The sequence below is a fragment of the Macaca nemestrina genome, chromosome 5 (assembly GCF_043159975.1).
Source record: "Macaca nemestrina isolate mMacNem1 chromosome 5, mMacNem.hap1, whole genome shotgun sequence".
NCBI classification, from domain to species: Eukaryota; Metazoa; Chordata; class Mammalia; order Primates; family Cercopithecidae; genus Macaca; species Macaca nemestrina.
In genome coordinates, this window is record NC_092129.1 from 178,771,864 (window position 1) to 178,792,527 (window position 20,664).

The 20,664-nt window shown below is 38.6% G+C and overlaps 1 protein-coding gene across 7 annotated transcripts in view; it reads right to left on the reverse strand.

Annotated features, from left to right (window-relative positions):
* Positions 1–20,664, reverse strand: part of LOC105487359 (phenylalanyl-tRNA synthetase 2, mitochondrial) — a 519,529-nt gene that overhangs the window by 352,997 nt on the left and 145,868 nt on the right. For all 7 annotated transcript variants that reach the window (XM_011750809.3, XM_071097683.1, XM_011750808.3 and 4 more), the window contains one exon: positions 9,615–9,774. In XM_011750809.3, the coding sequence (XP_011749111.2) occupies positions 9,615–9,774 (160 nt within the window). The remainder of the gene's footprint in view (positions 1–9,614; positions 9,775–20,664) is intronic.

Genomic DNA, 20,664 nt, shown 5'->3' on the forward strand with positions numbered 1-20,664 from the left:
GCACAAAAGCCACACCCAGTCACCTAGATTTTCTCAGTAAAATACAGCTTTTACTCTGACAAAGACTAGAAAAACAGAGACTGAAAAACTGGTGTAGAATAACAGAAAAAAGGAATTTGTACAGTGAGCTGACCAAAAATAGAAAGAAGAGAGCCACCAACCTTGACTTGGCTAAGGTGGCAAATCTGAGCCGCTACAGGAGCGGGAAGCACAAAGAGATTTGGGCACCGATTCAAGGCTAGGCTTTCATGGAGTGTCTAGTGCAAGTCAAAGGAGTGAATGAGTTAAAGTGGTTGATAACAGAGTTCCGATAACTAACTTTATACTGATGATCAATTCCTCAGTAGAGCTAGGAGAGGCCAGAAGAGAAGTGGCTGAAATCAATCAGGAAATTGAGCTTTCCATGAACCTAAAGAGTAGAAAGAGAATCTTCCCTCTCCCCCTAAATCTTAATGGTCTCTAGGTCACCTGTATACCAACCACCTAAGAGTTACTAGTAGCAGTAAAAATAGTTTGTAATGGGTATAGTTCCAGGCACACTGATGGTTTTCATTACAGTAGCCCTAAAATTTTCAGTGCCTTTTTCTCTGTATCTTAAGATCCAATAATTTTATTTTAATTAGCATAAAACCCCAAATAATTTCAATGTATTATTTCCCTAGATTAGTGAACCTCTCTGTTATCCTCTGCCCAACTGCCATAGAATCAGGAAGGTTTTTGGGCTCCTTAAAAGTATCATAGTTCAGCCGGGCGCGGTGGCTCACGCCTGTAATCCCAGCACTTTGGGAGGCCGAGGCAGGCGGATCACAAGGTCAGGAGATCGAGACCACGGTGAAACCCCGTCTCTACTAAAAATACAAAAAAAAATTAGCCGGGCGCGGTTGTGGGCGCCTGTAGTCCCAGCTACTCGGGAGGCTGAGGCAGGAGAATGGCGTGAACCCGGGAGGCGGAGCTTGCAGTAAGCCGAGATCGCGCCACTGCACTCCAGCCTGGGCGACAGAGCGAGACTCTGTCTCAAAAAAAAAAAAAAAAAAAAAAAAGTATCATAGTTCAGCTCAATCACTGCTATCTCAACTTTTCTCTAAAGAGGTTCCCTTGTACCAATTCCTTAGCCCCGAAAGATCAACCCTAGAATACATTTTCCCCATTCACTAGACATCTAAGGAAAAGTGGGTCTTAGGCCTCCCTCCACCTGATTCCTAGGGTGATGTCTTATTTCCACTGAGTCCCTCCACTGGCTTAAAGCGAGGCACTTCACTTTTCATAGTTAATGATCCCAAGTCTCAGAGGTTGAAGGTGTTGGCCCGTTTTTATCGGAAAGAGCAACCTGCTCTAGACTACATCTAAGCTACGGTGAGGCGAGTACAGACAAGTCAAAATGGCTTGAATGCAACAACTGCCGTGGCTACTTCACTGCCAAGCGGTACTCTGAGAAGGATAACACTCCTCAAGCCAGGCAACACCAGCCAGCCCAAAAGAGCTGATTTAAAAAATTATTAAAGTGATACACACTTAAAATTTTTGATGTGATTCCATTTAGGAAGAATGTAGCACTAACAATTATAAACCTAATTCTTACTCTCAATCCCTTTCACCTCATTTATACTAACACAGCCTCATGGATAAAAAATATGAAAAGATATGGAAGACATGATTCCTTATTACCATGATCAAGCGATTTCACTCCTGACCAGGACATCACTCACAACACAGGGCCCTAGAACGTTTCTGCTGGATGGGACCGTATATAGGTCCCTATGCAGGTTGGGCTGGCAAGCAAGTTCTCTGAAGGGAATCAACACCTGTGGATGGAAGACAGTGGCAGCAAACTGGGCAGAGGGAGAAGCCAACAAACTACAATCAGGCCAGTGAAGCCTTTACCTTGCCAGAGGTCTGGAGCAGACAGCCCATTAGAATGGCCCATGGAGGGCCTTTGTATTCTTGCCACATTCAGTCTTCGGATGTGGGCTGCCCTGGGAAGGGCATGTCTTTGGGCAAGGAGGCTCCCTGCAGCTAAGGCAGTTCCCCAAGAAGCTGACAGCTGGAGGCGATCTGCAATCCCATCAGCCTGGACCCTTGGAGGGGATGCTGGGAGGTGCACTTCGATGACCACCACAGGTCTTTCAACAAGCAAAGACAAGACATGACTCCCCCATGGCAACATACCTTGTCAAACAGAGGGTCCCAATCCATCTCTCCTTCACACTCATTAATCTAAACCGTGCTACAAGGCCAATCCTTCAGAAAGGGGAATGCCAATGTTTAGCAAATAAACTGTGCCAAAGAAAGGCTGTAAACTCAAGGACAGAAAGAGAAATTTAAAAGTTAGAAATCCTAAATCCCCACCTTAGTTACTCTGAAAGAAATGGTCTACCAAGCACAGTACAAAATATACAGAAAACACTTGAGAAATATTAAAAATGACAACAAAATCCACAAGCATAAAAATAGTCTAAAGGGTTATTTTATTTCTTTCTTTCTAATTCTAAAATGATAACCTGTCTTATAATAGCCTTAGGATGCTGGTACAATTGAAATGTTAGCAGAAAATAATAAACCACATTTGGACAGGAAAAAAACCTGAAACTAAAGCAGCTGTAATAACACACTGACACAAGGAAATAGTGTGTTCCAATTTTTAATTTTGCTTTTCAAGAACAAAGGAATCCAATAATAATAATAACAAAAGGTGAAAAGCCTAGACCATAAACACAAATATAAAAAGAGTTGCTGAATATTTCTGAGGCCTGTAGAGGCAGTTCCCATTCATCACTAACTGTAGAAAGAGTGAACCTTAAGTTTTTAAATGGTCTTTGCTACCCAGAATGTAACTGGATATGACGTAGTAAATGGAGGCTTTACCACAAGCTAGCTACCAGGAGGCACAGAATGGGGAGAGAAGGTAAAGGAAAGAGTCGGAGGCAGCACCTAGAGAGAGGTCATTTTTTTTTTCTTTTTAAAAGAGACAGGATCTCAGTCTATTGCCCAGGTTGGAGTACAGTAGCATGATCATGTCTCCCTGCAGCCTTGGACTCCTGGGCTTAAGCAATCCTCCTGCCTCAGCCTCCTAAGTAGCTGGGACTACAGGCGTGAGCCATTGCGCCTGTCCCTGAGGGGATTTTTGTTTTGTTTTGTTTTTTGGGGGGGATGACATCGTGGCTTTTGTAGGCCTCACAGTCTCTGAAATATTACTAATAAGATTTCTTTGTATCTTATCAAAAAGCTAACTTCTGGTATGGCCGTAGAAGTCAGACTGGGGGCTCCAACTGCCTCAAATACTTACCAGCCCTGTGATTTTTACGTGGCACTTTATTTCTCTGTGTCTAGGTTCCGTCATCTGAAAAACGGAGATTGTAACACCCGTATCATAGATGCAGGTCAAAAGAAAAAAACTCCTTGTCAACATGCTTAGCACAGGGTTTCACACTGCTACTATTATCTCTATTGTTACCATTATCACCATTATTATTGCTATTATTAATCTAAATTTAATCCGGGTTGATGGCACCTAGATAGGTTTACCAAGATGTTTTTCAGAAGCTAGCAAAATTACTTAATAAACCAACCAACAGCAAGAACCCAAAACCCATAACTAAATAGTGTTTCTGAAATGCCTGAAATAGAACAAGGTGGTCAGGCACGGTGGCTCACACCTGTAATCCCAGCACTTTGGGTGTCCGAAGTGGGTGAATCACCTGAAGTCAGTACTTCAAGACCAGCCTGGCCAACATGGTGAAAACCCATCTCTACTAAAAATACAACATACGAAAAAGTAGCCAGGTGTGGTGCTGCACGCCTATAATCCCAGCTACATGGGAGGCTGAAGCTTGAGAATCGCTTGAACCCAGGAGGTGGAGGTTGCAGTGAACTGAGATCGCGCCACTGCACTCCAGCTTGCATGACAGACTCCGTCTCAAAAAAAAAAAAAAAAAAAACACAAAAACGAACAAAGCACTTTTCTCTAGATTTCAGAAGAAACAGCTGAGAATCCTGAAACAGTTGTTAACATTCAGTGTGAGCATGAAGGAAGCACACAGCACTGTCTGTGTTCTGTGATATAGACCCACTCACCCCTTCTAGTTCATCAGATGGGCCCGGGCTCCGGTCACCTTCCCACTTCACATCTCCCCCGAGAGGCAATACAGCGGACATCACAAACACGGCAAACACAGTCCGGGACAAGCTCACACACCCCTACAACAACAGCTCATGGCAACACACCCGGAAGAAATACACCAGGGCATGGCAAGGGTATGTGAATGAGGTGCCTTTCAACATTCTCAGGATGCCTGGCCACCGTGTGAATGGGGTTAACAATGACCATGGCTCAAAGGAAAGAAGAAAAAGAAAAGGCTTTCTTCCCAGATAGATTCTAGTGTAGGGGAACCAACGTGTATTCTCCAAGCAGGTGAATTTTTAAACTTTAATTCCATTCCATGATTCTGCCAACTCAGTCTTACAGACAAAAAATTTGAACATTTATAAAATAGCAACATCGATATGTAATAAAAGCTGACTACCAAAAGTCTAGGCTGACAATATTTTTTAAAAAATAAAGGAAACATATGCCTAAATGAAAGAAGCTACAACTTCACTGCTATTCTAACATTTAAGATTCTTTATTTTTTCTTTTTTGGAGACGGAGTCTCGCTCTGTCATCCAGGCTGGAGTGCAGTGGCGCAATCTCAACTCACTGCAACCTCCGCCTCCCAGTTTCAAGCGATTCTCCTGCCTCAGGCTCCGGAGTAGCTGGGACTACAGGTGCCCGCCACCATGCCTGGCTAATTTTTTGTACTTTTAGTAGAGACAAGGTTTCACCATGTTAGCCAGGATGGTCTCGATCTCCTGAGCTAGTGATCCGCCCGCCTCAGCCTCCCAAAGTGCTGGGATTACAGGCGTGAGCCACCACGCCCGGCCCAAATTTAAGATTCTTAATTCTTGTCCAGGATCGTGCCCACCATGTCAGGACGGGCATCACAGTCAGAAAAGTTATATATTGCAGAAATGGTTTTTTATAAGGAAACCTGCCATCTGGTTTTGAAACCTACACAAATATGAATATAAAAAATAATACAAAGGAAAGTCTAGGACCATATTTTCAGAGAGATATATATCCTGAAACACCTTGGAAAGCTTACATAATCTATACAGAGGCTAGTACATGGCTTATTTTTAAAAAATATCTGCTGGTGCAGATATGAAAGCCACTATCAGCACCAGTAAGGCTGTGGTGCCACAGTCTGGTGCCACCACTGCTCCTTCTCGCTTCCTTAGACGTGATAAAGGCAAATCAACCACGACTGTTGTTCTTTGATCGTATTACTCTTTCCTCATGTGCTCCTTGCTTTTACTGTCTTGTCTTAACTTTCCTTCCCTTCCCTCCTCCTTCCCTTTGTTCATATTTACACATTTATTTGATATTTTCTACTTACAAGGCATCTTTCACGTTATCTTGTTTTATTCTCAAGTAAAGTAAGTATCATCGCAACTTTTAAAAGTTAGAAAACTGAGATCTGAAATGCTACGTGACCCGTTCAGGACTTCAGAGTAAGGGGATGAACAAGAGCTTCATTTTAAATTTTCTGATTCTACACTACCGTTTCTCCACGGTCATAAGAGTCTGCTGTCAATCATTTTTCTTCCCCTTGCCTCTTCTTTCCTTCTTTCCATAGATTGTGCTGCATAATGCTTGCTCTCCACGAGTACTTGTGTCACCTACTTTGTCATTTTTCACCCCATTCGTCTGCCCCTCCCCTTGCTTATCCCTTCCCAAGGCTAATTCCCACTTCTCCTCTAGGTGTCAGTATGCATGTGCCTCACCAGGAGCCTTCCAGGAGCACAGGCTGGGTTCAGGAGGAGGCGCCTTGCCTGTGGCACCAACAGCAAATCATTTGATCATAGAAATGTGTAGGATGACATAAATAAGGAGGGTGCTAAAAAAATTCTCTCCATAGTTTGACAACAGAAAAATTCAGATGAGCCTGAATCTTTCTATAAAGACAGAACACTATCTCCTTAAAATACCAGAATCCCTTCTACCTTACCCTGCCTGTAAAATGGCCTGAACAGCACAACCCATCTCCCTGTATTTGTGTTAAATAGATTATATAACTGTTTAAAATATTACAATTCCTTTCTTTTATCATGAAAGCAAAGAGATGCTGGTTATCATAGGTTTTTCACATCAGCAATTTCTATTTGAAACCTATTTCACTATTATGCCATTTTAATGAAATATATCAAACCTAGAGACAGGAAGAGAAAATAGCAACCACGCATATACTCATTATCCAGTTTTATCAAACTATAACATTTTGTCATATTTAACTTTAGTTTTTAAAAAGTAAAACATTATAAATACATTTGAAACATGGTTTCTACCCCTCCCTAAAGCCATTTCCCACTTCCTAGAAAAATATTACCTTGAAGTTGATGTACACTTTTTGAAAATATATCTATATTAAAAATATACAGGATTAGCTAGTGGTTTCTTATATATTACATGAACTATGCATTTGGCAATACAGCAGTCAAGATATTCTAACAAACTTTGCTAAACAGAGCAGGAGAGGCTTAATAAATTACAACAAGATTCTCTTTAAATACATATTTGAGTTCAGGCATAAGTAGGGGAAATCTGGAGTATGAAAAAATAGAGGTGAATCAAGAATAGTGAGTACTAAAGTCCCAGTTGGAAGAATGGTGACCATGAATCCTAACTAAGGCCAGAACCTTGTGCTACACTCTATTTCTCTACATCTTTGTCAACAATTCAAAACGTTAGATTGAAAAAATTACTTCCCATTTGAAAACGCTCCTGGTGGTTTTCTTTTGTTTTGCCCTGAATACTAATAAAGATAAGCATCTTTTCATATATTTATTAGTCATTCTATATATATCATTTGCCACCTTCATGTTCACCCATTTTTCTCTTAGTTGCAATTTCTGTTTGCTTATATGGAGGAGTCCTTTATAAATGCCAAATGTGTATTTGACATACCACGGGACTCCTGTTAGAATGGCTACAATTAAAATGACTACCCTTATCAAGTGTTGCTGAAGATGTACAGCAACTGGAATTTTCATAGACCACTGGTAGGAACTGAGATGGTGCAACCACTTCAGGAAATAGTTTAGCAGTTTTGCTGGTTTTTTTAAGTTAAACATACACCTACTATTTGATCTAGTCATTCCCTCTTGGGTATTTACTCAAGAGAAGTAAAAACTTAGGACCCAGAAAGAATCATCCATGAATGTTCAGTGATGCTTTACTGGTAAGAGCAAAAAACTGGAAACTACCCAGATATCTATCAATGAGTGGATGCATAAACAAATCATGGAATTGAATACTTTATAAATGCCAAATATGTATTTGACATACCACTAGATTCCTGTTAGAATGGCTACAATTAAAATGACTAACCCTATCAAGTGTTGCTGAAGATGTACAGCAACTGGAATTTTCATAGACTACTGGTGGGAATCGAAATAGTGCAACCACTTCAGAAAATAGCTTAGCAGTTTTTTTGTTTGTTTTTTTTTTTTCAAGTTAAACATATACCTACGTTTATGAGGAGTGAAAACTTAGGACCCAGACAGACTCATCCATGAATGATCATAGACGCTTTGCTGATAACAGCAAAAAAACTAGAAACTACCCAGATACCTACCAATGAATGTATGGATAAACAAATCGTGGAATGGAATACTGATTAACAATAAAAAGGAATCAACTACTGATATACACTATGACATGGATGAATTTCAACATAATTATTTTAAGTAAAACAAGCCAGACAAAAAAGAGCACATATTCTAAGATTCCATTTATATAAACCTAAAAAATGCAAACTAATTAATGGCACCAGAAAGCAGATCACATGTTGCCTGGGGTGAGATGTGGTAAGCGCAGAAGGGAAGGACTGCCAATGAGCAGGAGGAAACCGCCGGGGACAATGAAGATGTTCATCTATTGATTCTGCTGGTAGCTTCATGGCATGAACTTGCAAGACGCCAAAACTTGTAAGACTGTGCAAGTACGTTCATGTTCAGTTCATTGTATGTCAACTTATCAAAATGTATACTTCTGATATGTATAGCTTACTTTATGTTAATTATACCTCAACAAAACTGATTTTTAAAAAAGCTCATGAGAATAAGACAGTAAAGGAGAATCCTAACTACAGTAGGTAGCTGTCTTCTCAGATAAGAAATATAAGTATTTCTTAAAGATAGTCACAATTAAGAAAATCCACTAACCTTCTCTTTATATCGTGCTTTAAAAAAACAAAATATATGTCAATTAAGTTAAAAATAGTTGGAGGGGGAAGGTGGCATTACTGAAAACAAGTATTTTTTGAAAAATAAAGGCAAGTGACTAAGTGAGGTCTAGATTGTAACAATATCGTTCCTCCTGCAGGAAATAATATACTGTTAGTATTTTTGCTGTTGATAGTGGTAATCAGTATGGCAATATGTAATCAATATGGCAATATGTAATCCACTGGTTCATTCACATGGTTAAGAACCTAGCTCCACTGGGCCGGCGTGGTGGCTCACGCCTGTAATCCCAGCACTTTGGGAGGCCGACGTGGGCAGACCATGAGGTCAGGAGATCAAGACCATCCTGGCTAACATGGTGAAACCCCATCTCTATTAAAAATACAAAAATTAGCCAGGCTTGGTGGCGGGCGCCTGTAGTCCCAGCTACTCAGGCTGAGGCAGGAGACTGGCGTGAACGCAGGAAGCAGAGCTTGCAGTGAGCCGAGATCATGCCACTGCACTCCAGCCTGGGTGACAGAGCGAGACTCCGTCTCAAAAAACAAAAAATTACCTTGCTCCACTGATTACATCCTCATGTAATAACATAATAATATACTCCTATCAGCCTGTATATTTTCACTCCATTGATGACATTGATCCCAATCCATTATCATTCTTAGCAAAGGTTATAAGCATTTTTCTTTCTCTAGCTAAAAGTTTCTGAGAGTCAATCTGAAGCCACAAGTGAAATATTTCATACCTGATCTCACTACAGTTTTCAGTCAAATCACAGTCAAAACTTTGTTTCATGCATGAAATTATTTAAAATATTGTATCAAATTACCTTCAGGCTATGTGCATAAAGTGTATATGAAATACAAATGAATTTCGTGTTCAGACTTAGCTCCCATCCCCAAGACATCTCATTATGTATACGCAAGAATTTCAGGCCAGGCGCAGTGGCTCACGCCTGTAATCCCAACACTGTGGGAGGCTGAGGTGGGCGGATGATGAGGCCAGGAGTTTGAGACCAGCTTGGCCAACATGGTAAAACCCTGTCTCTACTAAAAATACAAAAATTAGCCAAGTGTGGTGACGGGCGTAATCCCAGCTACTCAGAGGCTGAGACAGGAGAATTCCTTGAACCCGGGAGGTGGAGGTTGCAGTGAGCTGAGATTGCACCACTGCACTCCAGCCTGGGCGACAGAGCAAGACTCTGTCTCGGGGAAAAAAAAAAAAAAAAGAATTTCAAAATCTGAAAAACAAAACAAAACAAAACAAAAACAAATCCAAAACACTTCTGTCCCAAGGATTTCAGATAAAAGACACCCAACCTGCGTTTGAGGACTTACCGTCTCCAAAAAGATGTGCCACGAGCCTGGTAAGCGTCTGCTTAAGATCAAACTCTACAAACTTCACGGCCTCCATGGTGTGTGTCTCTTGTTTCTGCGCAGAGCGAGAACTTTGTTCAAAGAGCTGCAGGCTGTCTCCATCCTTTATACCAGCAAATAACTGTAAACCAACAGGAAAGGATAAATAAAGAAAATATCCTGGCCCATCTGTATCAGATAACTTTAAAATTCTGCTAAGAATCTTTGACTTTAAAAAGGTATAATGTGGGTATAAGACTCATTATGTCTTGTCAATAAATGGAATGAAATTAACGTTCACTTGGCACAGCTCTGAAGAAAGCACTACAATACACGGTATGGAGGGTCTTTAAAGAATTAAGACATTCTTCTGATCTTTGCTAATCTGCTTTTCATTTGCATGAACTTATAGTCATTTCCTAGCAAGAGACATTGTCCTCAATTCTAGTGGAAATACCAGTGAATCCCTTTCATACTCTAAAATTACATCCCTGACCATCCCACAGTGTCGAGGAAATAAATCCTGTAAGGTCCATGAAGGTAGAAAGCAAGCTGGAATTTGCTAGCCCTGTATCTCCAAAGCTCAAGGCAGAGCCTGAAACGTTTCTGCCACTTACTATCCATGTAAACTTAGGCAAGTGATAATGGTAGCCAAGCCTCAGGGCATCATCTACAAAGTGGGAGTAATAATAGTAAATTAGTAGATTTTATTACAAACAAAATAATATATAAAAAATACAGAGTACCTGGTGCATTCCAATGGCTAAATAAGTTTTCCTCATATCATGATTATTAACCACAGCTATCATCAGTCATAAGTTGCTTTACCACTGAAATAAACTAACTTTCTGGTCAGTGACATAGCAGGTCTTTACTTGGTAGAAGATTGGCTCAAAACAGATAACTGAGCAAATGAATGTACCATTCTTCCCACTCAGAGTTGCATAATCAAACTTAAAAAATATTTTCATAAAAGAATGAATCAGCTGCCATTTCTAGTAATATTGGTTTGGATAATTAGAACCAAACTTCCCGATAAATGCTACTGAAAAAATACAGAAATTCTTAAAAGCATTAAAGAAGTAAAAACGAGATAGAGAGGTGTGACTGAACTCTATAGGAAGCATGAAGCCAGGGGTAAAAAATTTAAAAATAAATAATAAAGTAAACACAAAGCCAGAGAGAAGTGTTAAGAATATCTGCCTATCTAACCTATCAACTGAAAACCTGAACATGGGGTATATAACAACTTACCATGGAAGTGAGACAAAAGGGAAAGCTTTGCTGTGGAACCAAGCTGGGGTGCTGGAGTCCCTAAAAGACTCATCCCCCTGATGAGGATGAGCACAAAAGTAAACCAGTCCTTGCGCAGACTTGAAGTCAGATGTCACATTTTCTGCACAATAGAGAGCGCCTTGGGCTAAGAAGATGAACTAAGGCAATCCCAGACACACTTCCTCTAACGCACCAGCAAAATTAGACAAAACCATTTTCAGAAAAATATTCTAATCTCCTAGGCCTCAAATTATTCTTGTGAGGACAAAAGACAATGACAGCTGTCAATGCTTCCTCTAAAAATAATTTAGAGCAACAAGAAGAACAAATAAAACTACTGAACACAATGCCGTTGGCAGACAGGAAGGAAGGAAGGAAGGAAGGAAGGAAGGAAGGAAGGAAGGAAGGAGGGAAGGAGGGAAGGAGGGAAGGAGGGAAGGAGGGAAGGAGGGAAGGAGGGAAGGAGGGAAGGAGGGAAGGAGGGAAGGAGGGAGGGAGGGAGGGAGGGAGGGAGGGAGGGAGGGAGGGAGGGAGGGAAGGAGGGAAGGAAGGAAGGAAGGAAGGAAGGAAGGAAGGAAGGAAGGAAGGAAGGAAGGAAGGAAGGAAGGCCAGCTAAAACCTAGGGACAGAACTGTTACACTCCTACCCACTGATAAGGCTTTAAAGTAAGCAAGAGCAAGCTGGAAAAAATAAGAGAAAGAGAGGAGAATGAGTGAGGTGCTAAGGTTGACCTTAAAAACCCAGAAAGTGTAAGTTACACTAAGTGTGAAAATCCTTTAAAAAGTGTCCCAGTAGGCCTGAGCAGGGACTACAGAAAAGTGGTATAAAAGCATGCCCAATATGAAGTGACAGGCCTCCAAAAGCATAGTTACAATGGAAGAGAAAGGAGTTAATATAAAGTGAAAGACAACCTGTTCAATCGAGAGGAACATAAAAAAGACGCAAAAAGGAAAATTCAAGGTTGCCAAAGATAAAGCACAACTAAAACATTAGAGGATTTACAAAGCCATTCTCTAACCCATACCAAAAATAAATAAATGAACCACTAAAGTGTGCATTGCTACACTAACAGAAGAGGGCACCAGAGACTAAGGAAGTCTTTTTTTTTTTTTTAAATACTTTAAGTTCTAGGGTACATGAGCATAACGTGCAGGTTTGTTACATATGTATACATGTGCCATGTTGGTGTCCTGCACCTGTTAACTCGTCATTTACATTAGGTATATCTCCTAATGCTATTCCTCCTCCCTCCCCCACCACACAACAGGCCCCAGTGTATGATGTTCCCCACCCTGTGTTCAAGTGTTCTCATTGTTCAATTCCTACCTATGAGTGAGAACATGTGGTGTTTGGTTTTCTGTCCTTGGGACAGTTTGCTGAGAATGATGGTTTCCAGCTTCATCCATGTTCCTACAAAGGACATGCACTCATCCTTTTTTATGGCTGCATAGTATTCCATGGTGTATATATGCCACATTTTCTTAATCCAGTCTGTCATTGATGGACATTTGGATTGGTTCCAAGTCTCTGCTATTGTGAATAGTGTTGGCAATAAACATATGTGTGCATGTGTCTTTAGAGCAGCATGATTTATAATCCTTTGGGTATATGTCCAGTAATGGGATGGCTAGGTCAAATGGTATTTCTAGTTCTAGATCCTTGAGGAATCACCACACTGTCTTCCACAATGGTTGAACTAGTTTATACTCCCACCAACAGTGTAAAAGTGTTTCTATTTCTCCACATCCTCTCCAGCACCTGTTGTTTCCTGACTTTTTAATGATCGCCATTCTAACTGGTGTGAGATGGTATCTCATTGTGGTTTTGATTTGCATTTCTCTGATGGCCAGTGATGATGAGCATTTTTTCATGTGTCTATTGGCTGCATAAATGTCTTCTTTTGAGAAGTGTCTGTTCATATCCTTTGCCCATTTTTTGATGAGGTTGTTTGATTTTTTTCTTGTAAATTTGTTTAAGTTCTTTGTAGATTCTGGATATTAGCCCTTTGTCAGATGGGTAGATTGCAAAAATTTTCTCCCATTCTGTAGGTTGCTTGTTCACTCTGATGGTAGTTTCTTTTGCTGTGCAGAAGTTCTTTAGCTTAATTAGATCCCATTTGTAAATTTTGGCTTTTGTTACCATTGCTTTTGGTGTTTTAGTCATGAAGTCCTTGCCCATGCCTATGGCCTGAATGGTACTGCCTATAAATCTTTTACACAACCAAAAAGGAACAACAAATAAATTCAATAAAAATATAGAAAATTAGTACTCAAAAATCAGAAAGTCAATTCAAAGGAGCTCAACTAATGAAAATCTAACTTTTCTCCCACCCCCCCCCAAAAAAACCAAAGAGCACTAAAAAGAAACATAAACTAATACTTAAAAACTAAGTTACATATGTTCAATCAAGCATATAAGGATATAAATTGCCTTAGTCAGAAACTCAAAAATTAAGAACAAAAAGAGAGAAAAAAATGAAAAGATAACTGATTTAACTCAGAAAAAAAATAAATAAATAAATAAAATCATCTCAGAAACAAAGTCTAAATTCCAAAGCATTCAAGGGACAATGGACTCAATCAAGATTTAATAAGGGGGCACTGAAGACAAGGAGAAAAACAACCAGAAGGAGGATGGTAAAATAAAAAAAGAAGAATTAGAGAGAAAGTGGTAGAAATGGAACACAGGCAAAGAAGGAATTACATTTATATAATTGGAGTCCGTTAAAGAGGGAAGAAAAACCAATGCAGCAGAACTAATACCAGATAAAATAGGTACCCGTGAAAAAGAACCTGGAAGGATCAAATATAGGACACATTCACAAACAATGGGGAAAATCATCAAGACCTCTAGGCAAGAAGATCAACTAATGTAGAGGGGTAAAGCAATCAGAATGGCATCAGATTCTTCAAAAACAACACAGAAACAAGACAACAATGAAGCTACATTTTCAAACAACTCAGTTTTTAAAAATGTGGACCAAGAAGTTTATATCCATCAATACTGTCCTTAAAGCACCAAGTCTACAGAAAAAACTTGAAACACACAAGAGCATAACGAATGTCACATTAATGAGCTCTTTCTAAAGGATTTACCAAAGCATGAGCCTTGTTCAAGTAATAAATAACTAGGAAAATTTAAGCACAAAACAAATCGAGAACATGTTAATACATAAACATTGTAGATTTCAGACTAAAAGCTGGGGATTATATTGATAGACTATTATCCAATAGTTGTACGTTCTGACAAAGTAGAAATAACATAGCTAAATAATGAAAGAAAGAAGCAAAGAGGAAAGTAGAATATATTAATTATTGCATAGGCAATAGTTAAAGAATACTTTTACGACAAACTAGACAGAACAAAGTTAAATATGAGGAATAAGGGAATTTAAAAGTTTTAAGAATAAAAGCAACCATTAAAACAAAAATATAACCTTTCTAAAGAGCAATAAAAATTTCAATTCAAAAGCATAATAAAACACATTTTGTAGAGAAATAAAATATAACATGTTATGACATACATAACACCACAATATATGATAGAGTTGAGATCAAATATATCAATAACTCAATAAATGTGAAAGTCTTATCAATAAATGTGAACAGGTTTAATTTACCTCTTAAAAAAAACAAATCTGGCCACAAAGCATTACTCAACTATACAAAAGATACACCTAAAACACTGTTAAAAACAAATGGATGGACAGAATAAAACAGGCAAATGGATACAATAAAAAAGCAAGCGTAGCATTTTTAAAATCAGAAAAAGTAGAATTCAAGCAAAAAAGCACTGAGCAAGACAAAGAAGATCTTGTATTAATGCTAAGTTTCAAATCACAATGAAGGTATAATACTTATGAATAGCTATACATCAGTAAGACAATAATTACCTTTGTGTAGAAGGAACCATAGGGGATGCAAAAGACACACATAGAAACACATTAATATTAATAATAGGAAACTTTAATACACTATTCTTAGTATAAGATCAAATGTGCAAAATTAACAACATAAAAGACCTAAAAACATAATCAGGAAATGAAATCATGTGTGTATACATAAATATGTATACATGTATTTTACACACACACACACACATATTAAACTTACTCCCTTCGTAATTAAAAATACATTTTATTTTCAAGGGCCCAGAGACTATTAACAAAAACTGATCACATAGTAAGTCACAAAGAAATAAGTATATTCCATAAAGAAGAAATAATAAACTATACTCTCTGATTAAAATACAATAAAACTAAAAATCATTAACAACATACACACACACACATAAAAGTCTTTCCACCTGAAAACTGACAAAAAGAAAAAAAAAAAGAAGGGGAACAAAAGTCAGGAAACATACACCACAAAGAGGTAACACCACTATCGTAAAGAAACTTTTAAAAGTTGACAAAGGGCCAAAAACTCAAGAGAAAAATGGGAAAAGAACAGACAATTCACCAAAAAAAAAGATATGAAAATGACCCCTGAACATATGAAAAGGAATTCAAACTTAGAGAAGAGCAAATTAAGCAAATTAAAATAACACTGACATAATACTTCAATCAAAATGGCAAAAATTTAAAAGCTAGACAACACATTCTTTTGAATACGTTGAGGCTTTGGAAAGTAAGTACAGTCATACTTTGCTGGTGAAAATGGAAACTGGCAGAACCCTTCTGGAGATTAATTGGACAATACCCAACAAAACTACACATTTGTTGATCTCTCGACCCAGTCCTTCCACTTCCAGGTACTTACCCTGAAAACATACTTCCAACATTAATACATATGCACAAAATTTTCATTGTTGTATTGTTCGTAGCTGCACCATTTTTTTTTTAAAGTCTTACATTGTAAAGATGTTAAATAAACTGTGGTCTCTATATACAATAGAATACTTTTACAGGTGTAATACAGAACGAGCAAGATCTCTCTGAACTGATATGGAATGATTTTCAAGATACACTGGTAAGTAAAAAAGGCAAAGTGCAAGAGAGCATATATTACTTGCTACCTTTCACATAAGAAATAATAAAACATACATGAATCATCCCATTTGTGACAAAAAGGAAGGATAAGCTAGAAATAACAGAAATAAATCACCTACAGAGAGGTGGGTAAAAACAGGATGGAAAAGATGGTTGAATGGGAATGGAGTATAATGAATGGCAGAGTGGGGGTCATGACCTTTAAGTCAACCTTGTTTTATAGTTTGGAGTTTTAGAAGGACGTTAATATTTTATCTACACAAAACATTAAAAATACAATCCTGGCTCACACCTGTAATCCCAGCACTTTGGGAGGCCAAGGCAGGAGGATCACTTGAGGTCAGGAGTTCGAGACCAGCCTGGCCAACATGGCGAAACCCCGTCTCTATCAAAAAATACAAAAATTAGCCAGGCGTGGTGGCGCACGCCTGTGGTCCCAGCTACTTGGGAGGCTGAGACAAGAGAAGCACTTGAACCTGGGAGGCAGGAGATGCAGTGAGCCGAGATCACACTACTGTACTCCAACCCGGGCAACAAAAGGAGACTCCATCTCAATAATAATAATAAAAATAATAATAAATATAAAATCTACCCAGAGGTGGGAAGAACCCAAATGGAATACAAACAGTAATGATGGACAGAAGTTTATTCTAAATAAATGACAGCCACTTAAAGAGAGTGGAGAAGAAAAGAATTAACCAAAATAACTTTCAAAAACAATATTTTAAATATTCTATGGTGAAAAATAAAGTAACCATAGCAAATATTGTAAACTAGTTAGCAAATTGTTTCCACAGAGGTATGTGTTAACAATTATGAAACTACCTTATGTTCATTCCAGGACTGAACAAGAAAGTAAATATATCATGAGTAAGAAGAACCAGGTTTCTCACTGTCACTGTCAAAGGCAATGGGGAGGGCTAGAATGAGCCATGCGGTGCTGGCTCAGATTGGAGGTACCCATATGAATTCATGTTTTGTCACACATATGCAGATACATCAATACAGAAATAGAAGTAGGCATATATATTTCCTAGCTCTGTCACTGGAGGGGGCCTACAAGTCATGATATCCCTAGGGCAGTAAGTACACTCAGGTCTAGGCTTCTATATACCATTCTTTAATAAAAAAGGAGCAAAGTTTCTAAAAGAAGTGACTGATTCCAGGGCTGGGGTGGAGAAAGCAAAAAATGAATCTGGGATATCTCATGGGGGCAAAAAATGATGACAACATGTCAGAGGACAAAGACGACTACTTGAGGGGGCCCCCAAAGACCAAATCTGGGTAAATTTCAGGAAAAGAATAAATCATTTTGGTAATAGATTATAACCCATACAATAACCAAATACACATGAAGTCATACTGATATAAATAATTAAATAAATGTATGGGAGAGAAGGTAAAGGTCTTCCTTATAGTAAAATTCTAATTAATACCTTTAGAATAAATTAGAAAGAAAATAACCATTTGACAAACACCACAATAATTTCAGGCAAAAATTATCAATGGAATCCAAAGTTAGCAGGGCAAAATATTATGAGAACTATTTACACAGTCTCAAAGTATCTTCCTGCAAACACTTACTAACTACAAAGGGGAAAATAATAATAGCAAAGAATCCTAATAGATGCCACATTTACCAACTGATCAAAGTCAACATATCAACACTACGTTCCTCATGATATAACGCACTAAGGGCACAACAAAATTTCCATGACGTTTTTGTCAAAAATGTAGAATATGAATTTCACCATGAGAAAATACCAAATTATGTCAAGTTGAGAAACATTCCACAAAATATACGGCCAGTACCCTTCAAACATCAAAGTCATGATAAACAAAGAAAGACTGAGTAACTAACCCCATTTAATAAAGCAGATGGACACATGAAAAATATAACATGTAATCCTAGATTGAATTCTAGTCCAGAAAAAGGACAAGTTTTTTAATTTAAGCAAACACATTTTTCAATTTTACATGTTCTATTTAGTTCTTTCTCAAATCAGTACAGTCTCTTTTTTTAAAGACATTTTTTAAGAGCAGTTTTAGGTTCACAGCAAAACCGAGAGGAAGGTACGGAGACATCCCATATCATTCCCCCTCCACACACGCACAGCTTTCTCCACTATCAACATCCTCCACCAGAGTGGTACACCTGTTATCCTAGATGGACTTACACTGACACATTATAATCACCCACAGTCCTTAGTTTACCTTAGGGCTCACTGTTGGAGTCGTCCATTCTATGGGTTTAAACAAATGTAGAACATATATCCACCATTATAGTATCACACAGTGTTTTCAGTGCCCTAAAAATCTTCTACACTCAGCCAATTCATCACTCTCTCCCCACTGGCCCCTGATAACCACTGATTTTTTCACTGTCTCCCTAGCTTTGTGTTTTCCAGAACATCATATAGCGGGAAACACAGAGTATGCCGCCTTTTCGGCTTGTCGTCCTTCATTAGTATTATGCACATACATTTCCCCCATGTCTTCTCATTGATTAATAACTCATGTATGATCTTTTGTTAAAAACCATTTTTATTACTTACACATATTTGAGATTGTATTTTCTACTTCTTTAAAGATTTCCCACAGTTATTTTATAATTTGCGCCAAGGAATTCAAATAGCTGAAGCAACTGGGTGTGACTTCTGCTGATTTTCACACAGGATAGTTTGTGTTTTCTGATCTTAGGCTGGATGATATCAATCAGGGGGAACCGTGAGGGCCTAGGTTGGGGACACTTGCCTTTAAAGACCGTGTGTAGCCAAGGCACCAACAGCCCTGGAACCAATGTAGCTCTCTTGAAGAGGCGAAGGGGAGGGGTGCAGGTTTGACTTCCCCATCTTGCCACTACCACAAGGCCTGCTCTCCCAGCTGCCCTGCTGCTGACAGCAGTTGCAGCACCTCCACACACTTCATGTGAGCTCATTGCTCCTGGCACTCAGTTCCTTCCATTATTTCCCCTCTCCCTTGGGAAGTTCTCTCACTTTCAGTGAGCCTAAAAATTGTAACAAAATTATTTTATGTGGAGTATAGTTGGGGTATTTTTAGCCAGCATATCTAGTCTGTGATAGAAGTAGAAGTTTCCGGAACTTGATTTCATAAACTGCTTTCAGAATCAGATTGTAAATCTCCCAGGGGGTGAAAAATCCTTATACTTTTATACCTTGTTCTTAATCAAAAAAATATTACTACTCTGCTTGACAACCCAAAATTCCAGCCTTGTATCCAAATGATTTTTTACTGTATGCAAAAAACAAATCTCTGAAGTGATGAAGCCTGAGTATCAAGGACAATATATAATGGTGAAATTAAACACAACTCTAACAATATTTGAGCAACTAGCATCACTGGAATTTATTTCCCCTGAGGAAATTAACTGAAAGATAAAAATGGCCTTTAATTACTAGAATCTGTTTTTAAAAATCTCTCAGTACCTTTTAAACATAATATACATGTAACATGGAGCTCTTGGGAAACAGTTTATATGAATTCCAGGTTTCATGAACATTATTCTTCTTTAAGAACAATGAATTTAGCAAATACAACAGATTAAATTAGCAAGCAATAACAATTTTCTTTAAAGAACAGTTATATATGAAATAAAATTATTCTAATAGAATACTAGAATGTCAGTGGGCTATGACATTAACATTAAAATTCAAGATTTAAAACAAAACCATAACATTAAAAACATTTATCACCACTAGGTGGTCTGATTGCCCATAATTTTTTTTCTTCTCGGTGCTTTTATTATTTTATACATTTCCTCAATAAGTCAGATTACATTTGAAGTTGTGGAGAAAACAATAAATGTTACTAGAAGGATAAAAAAGGGGAATAGGAAAGGATTCAAACGTCAGTGTCTCCTAATGCTAGAAACCAGTGGCCAACCCCAAAATTATTATAAGCACATAGTGTTTTGATATTCCTACAAATGAAGATAAAGCTGTTTGTTCCTGAGACGGAAACTACTCCCAGAACACGATAATTAGTGGGGAATAAGGAGAGGAGAACTAATAACATGAAATGGGGGGAACATTTCTCTGGTAATTGTACAGAGAAAAATGAGGTGTTCTTGGTCAAAATGGGGCTCCAGGTAGCAAGTGTCATCCCTACTAAACAAAAATATAAATAACTGATCAGGGCCAGAAAGACCCAGGTTCCAAAGAATAACTTTTATATCCAGGAAAGTGAAAATTTTGTTACCTGATCTAGTTTGGTAATAAAAGGAAGTATTTACTTGCAATTATACATTAAAAACCAATCAGTGACCAGGCACAGTGGCTCACACCTGTAATCCCAGCACTTTCAGAGGCCGAGGCGGGTGGATCCCTTGAGGTCAGGAGCTCAAGACCAGCCTGGCCAACATGGTGAGACCCTGTCTCTACTAAAAATACAAAAATTAGCCCAGTGTGGTGGTGCACACCTGTAATCCCAGCTACTCAGAAGGCTGAGGCAGGAGGATCGCTTGAACCTATGAGGCAGAGGTTGAAGCGAGCCAAGATCACAACACTGCACTCCAGCCTGGGTGACAGAGCGAGACTCTGTCTCAAAACCAATCAGCGGTGTTGATGGTCATTCAACTAGAAAAGGGAACTAGAGCAGGGACTTGAAGAATAAGCCTGGCTAAACTAAGAAAAGGCAAACAAAAAAAAAAGAGGCCCACAAGGTGATAGCCCTACCCTCTTTCAAAAGACGCAGATCATCCTTTTTTAGACAATGGAATATGGTTTCTATACCACTTCAAATGGCAAA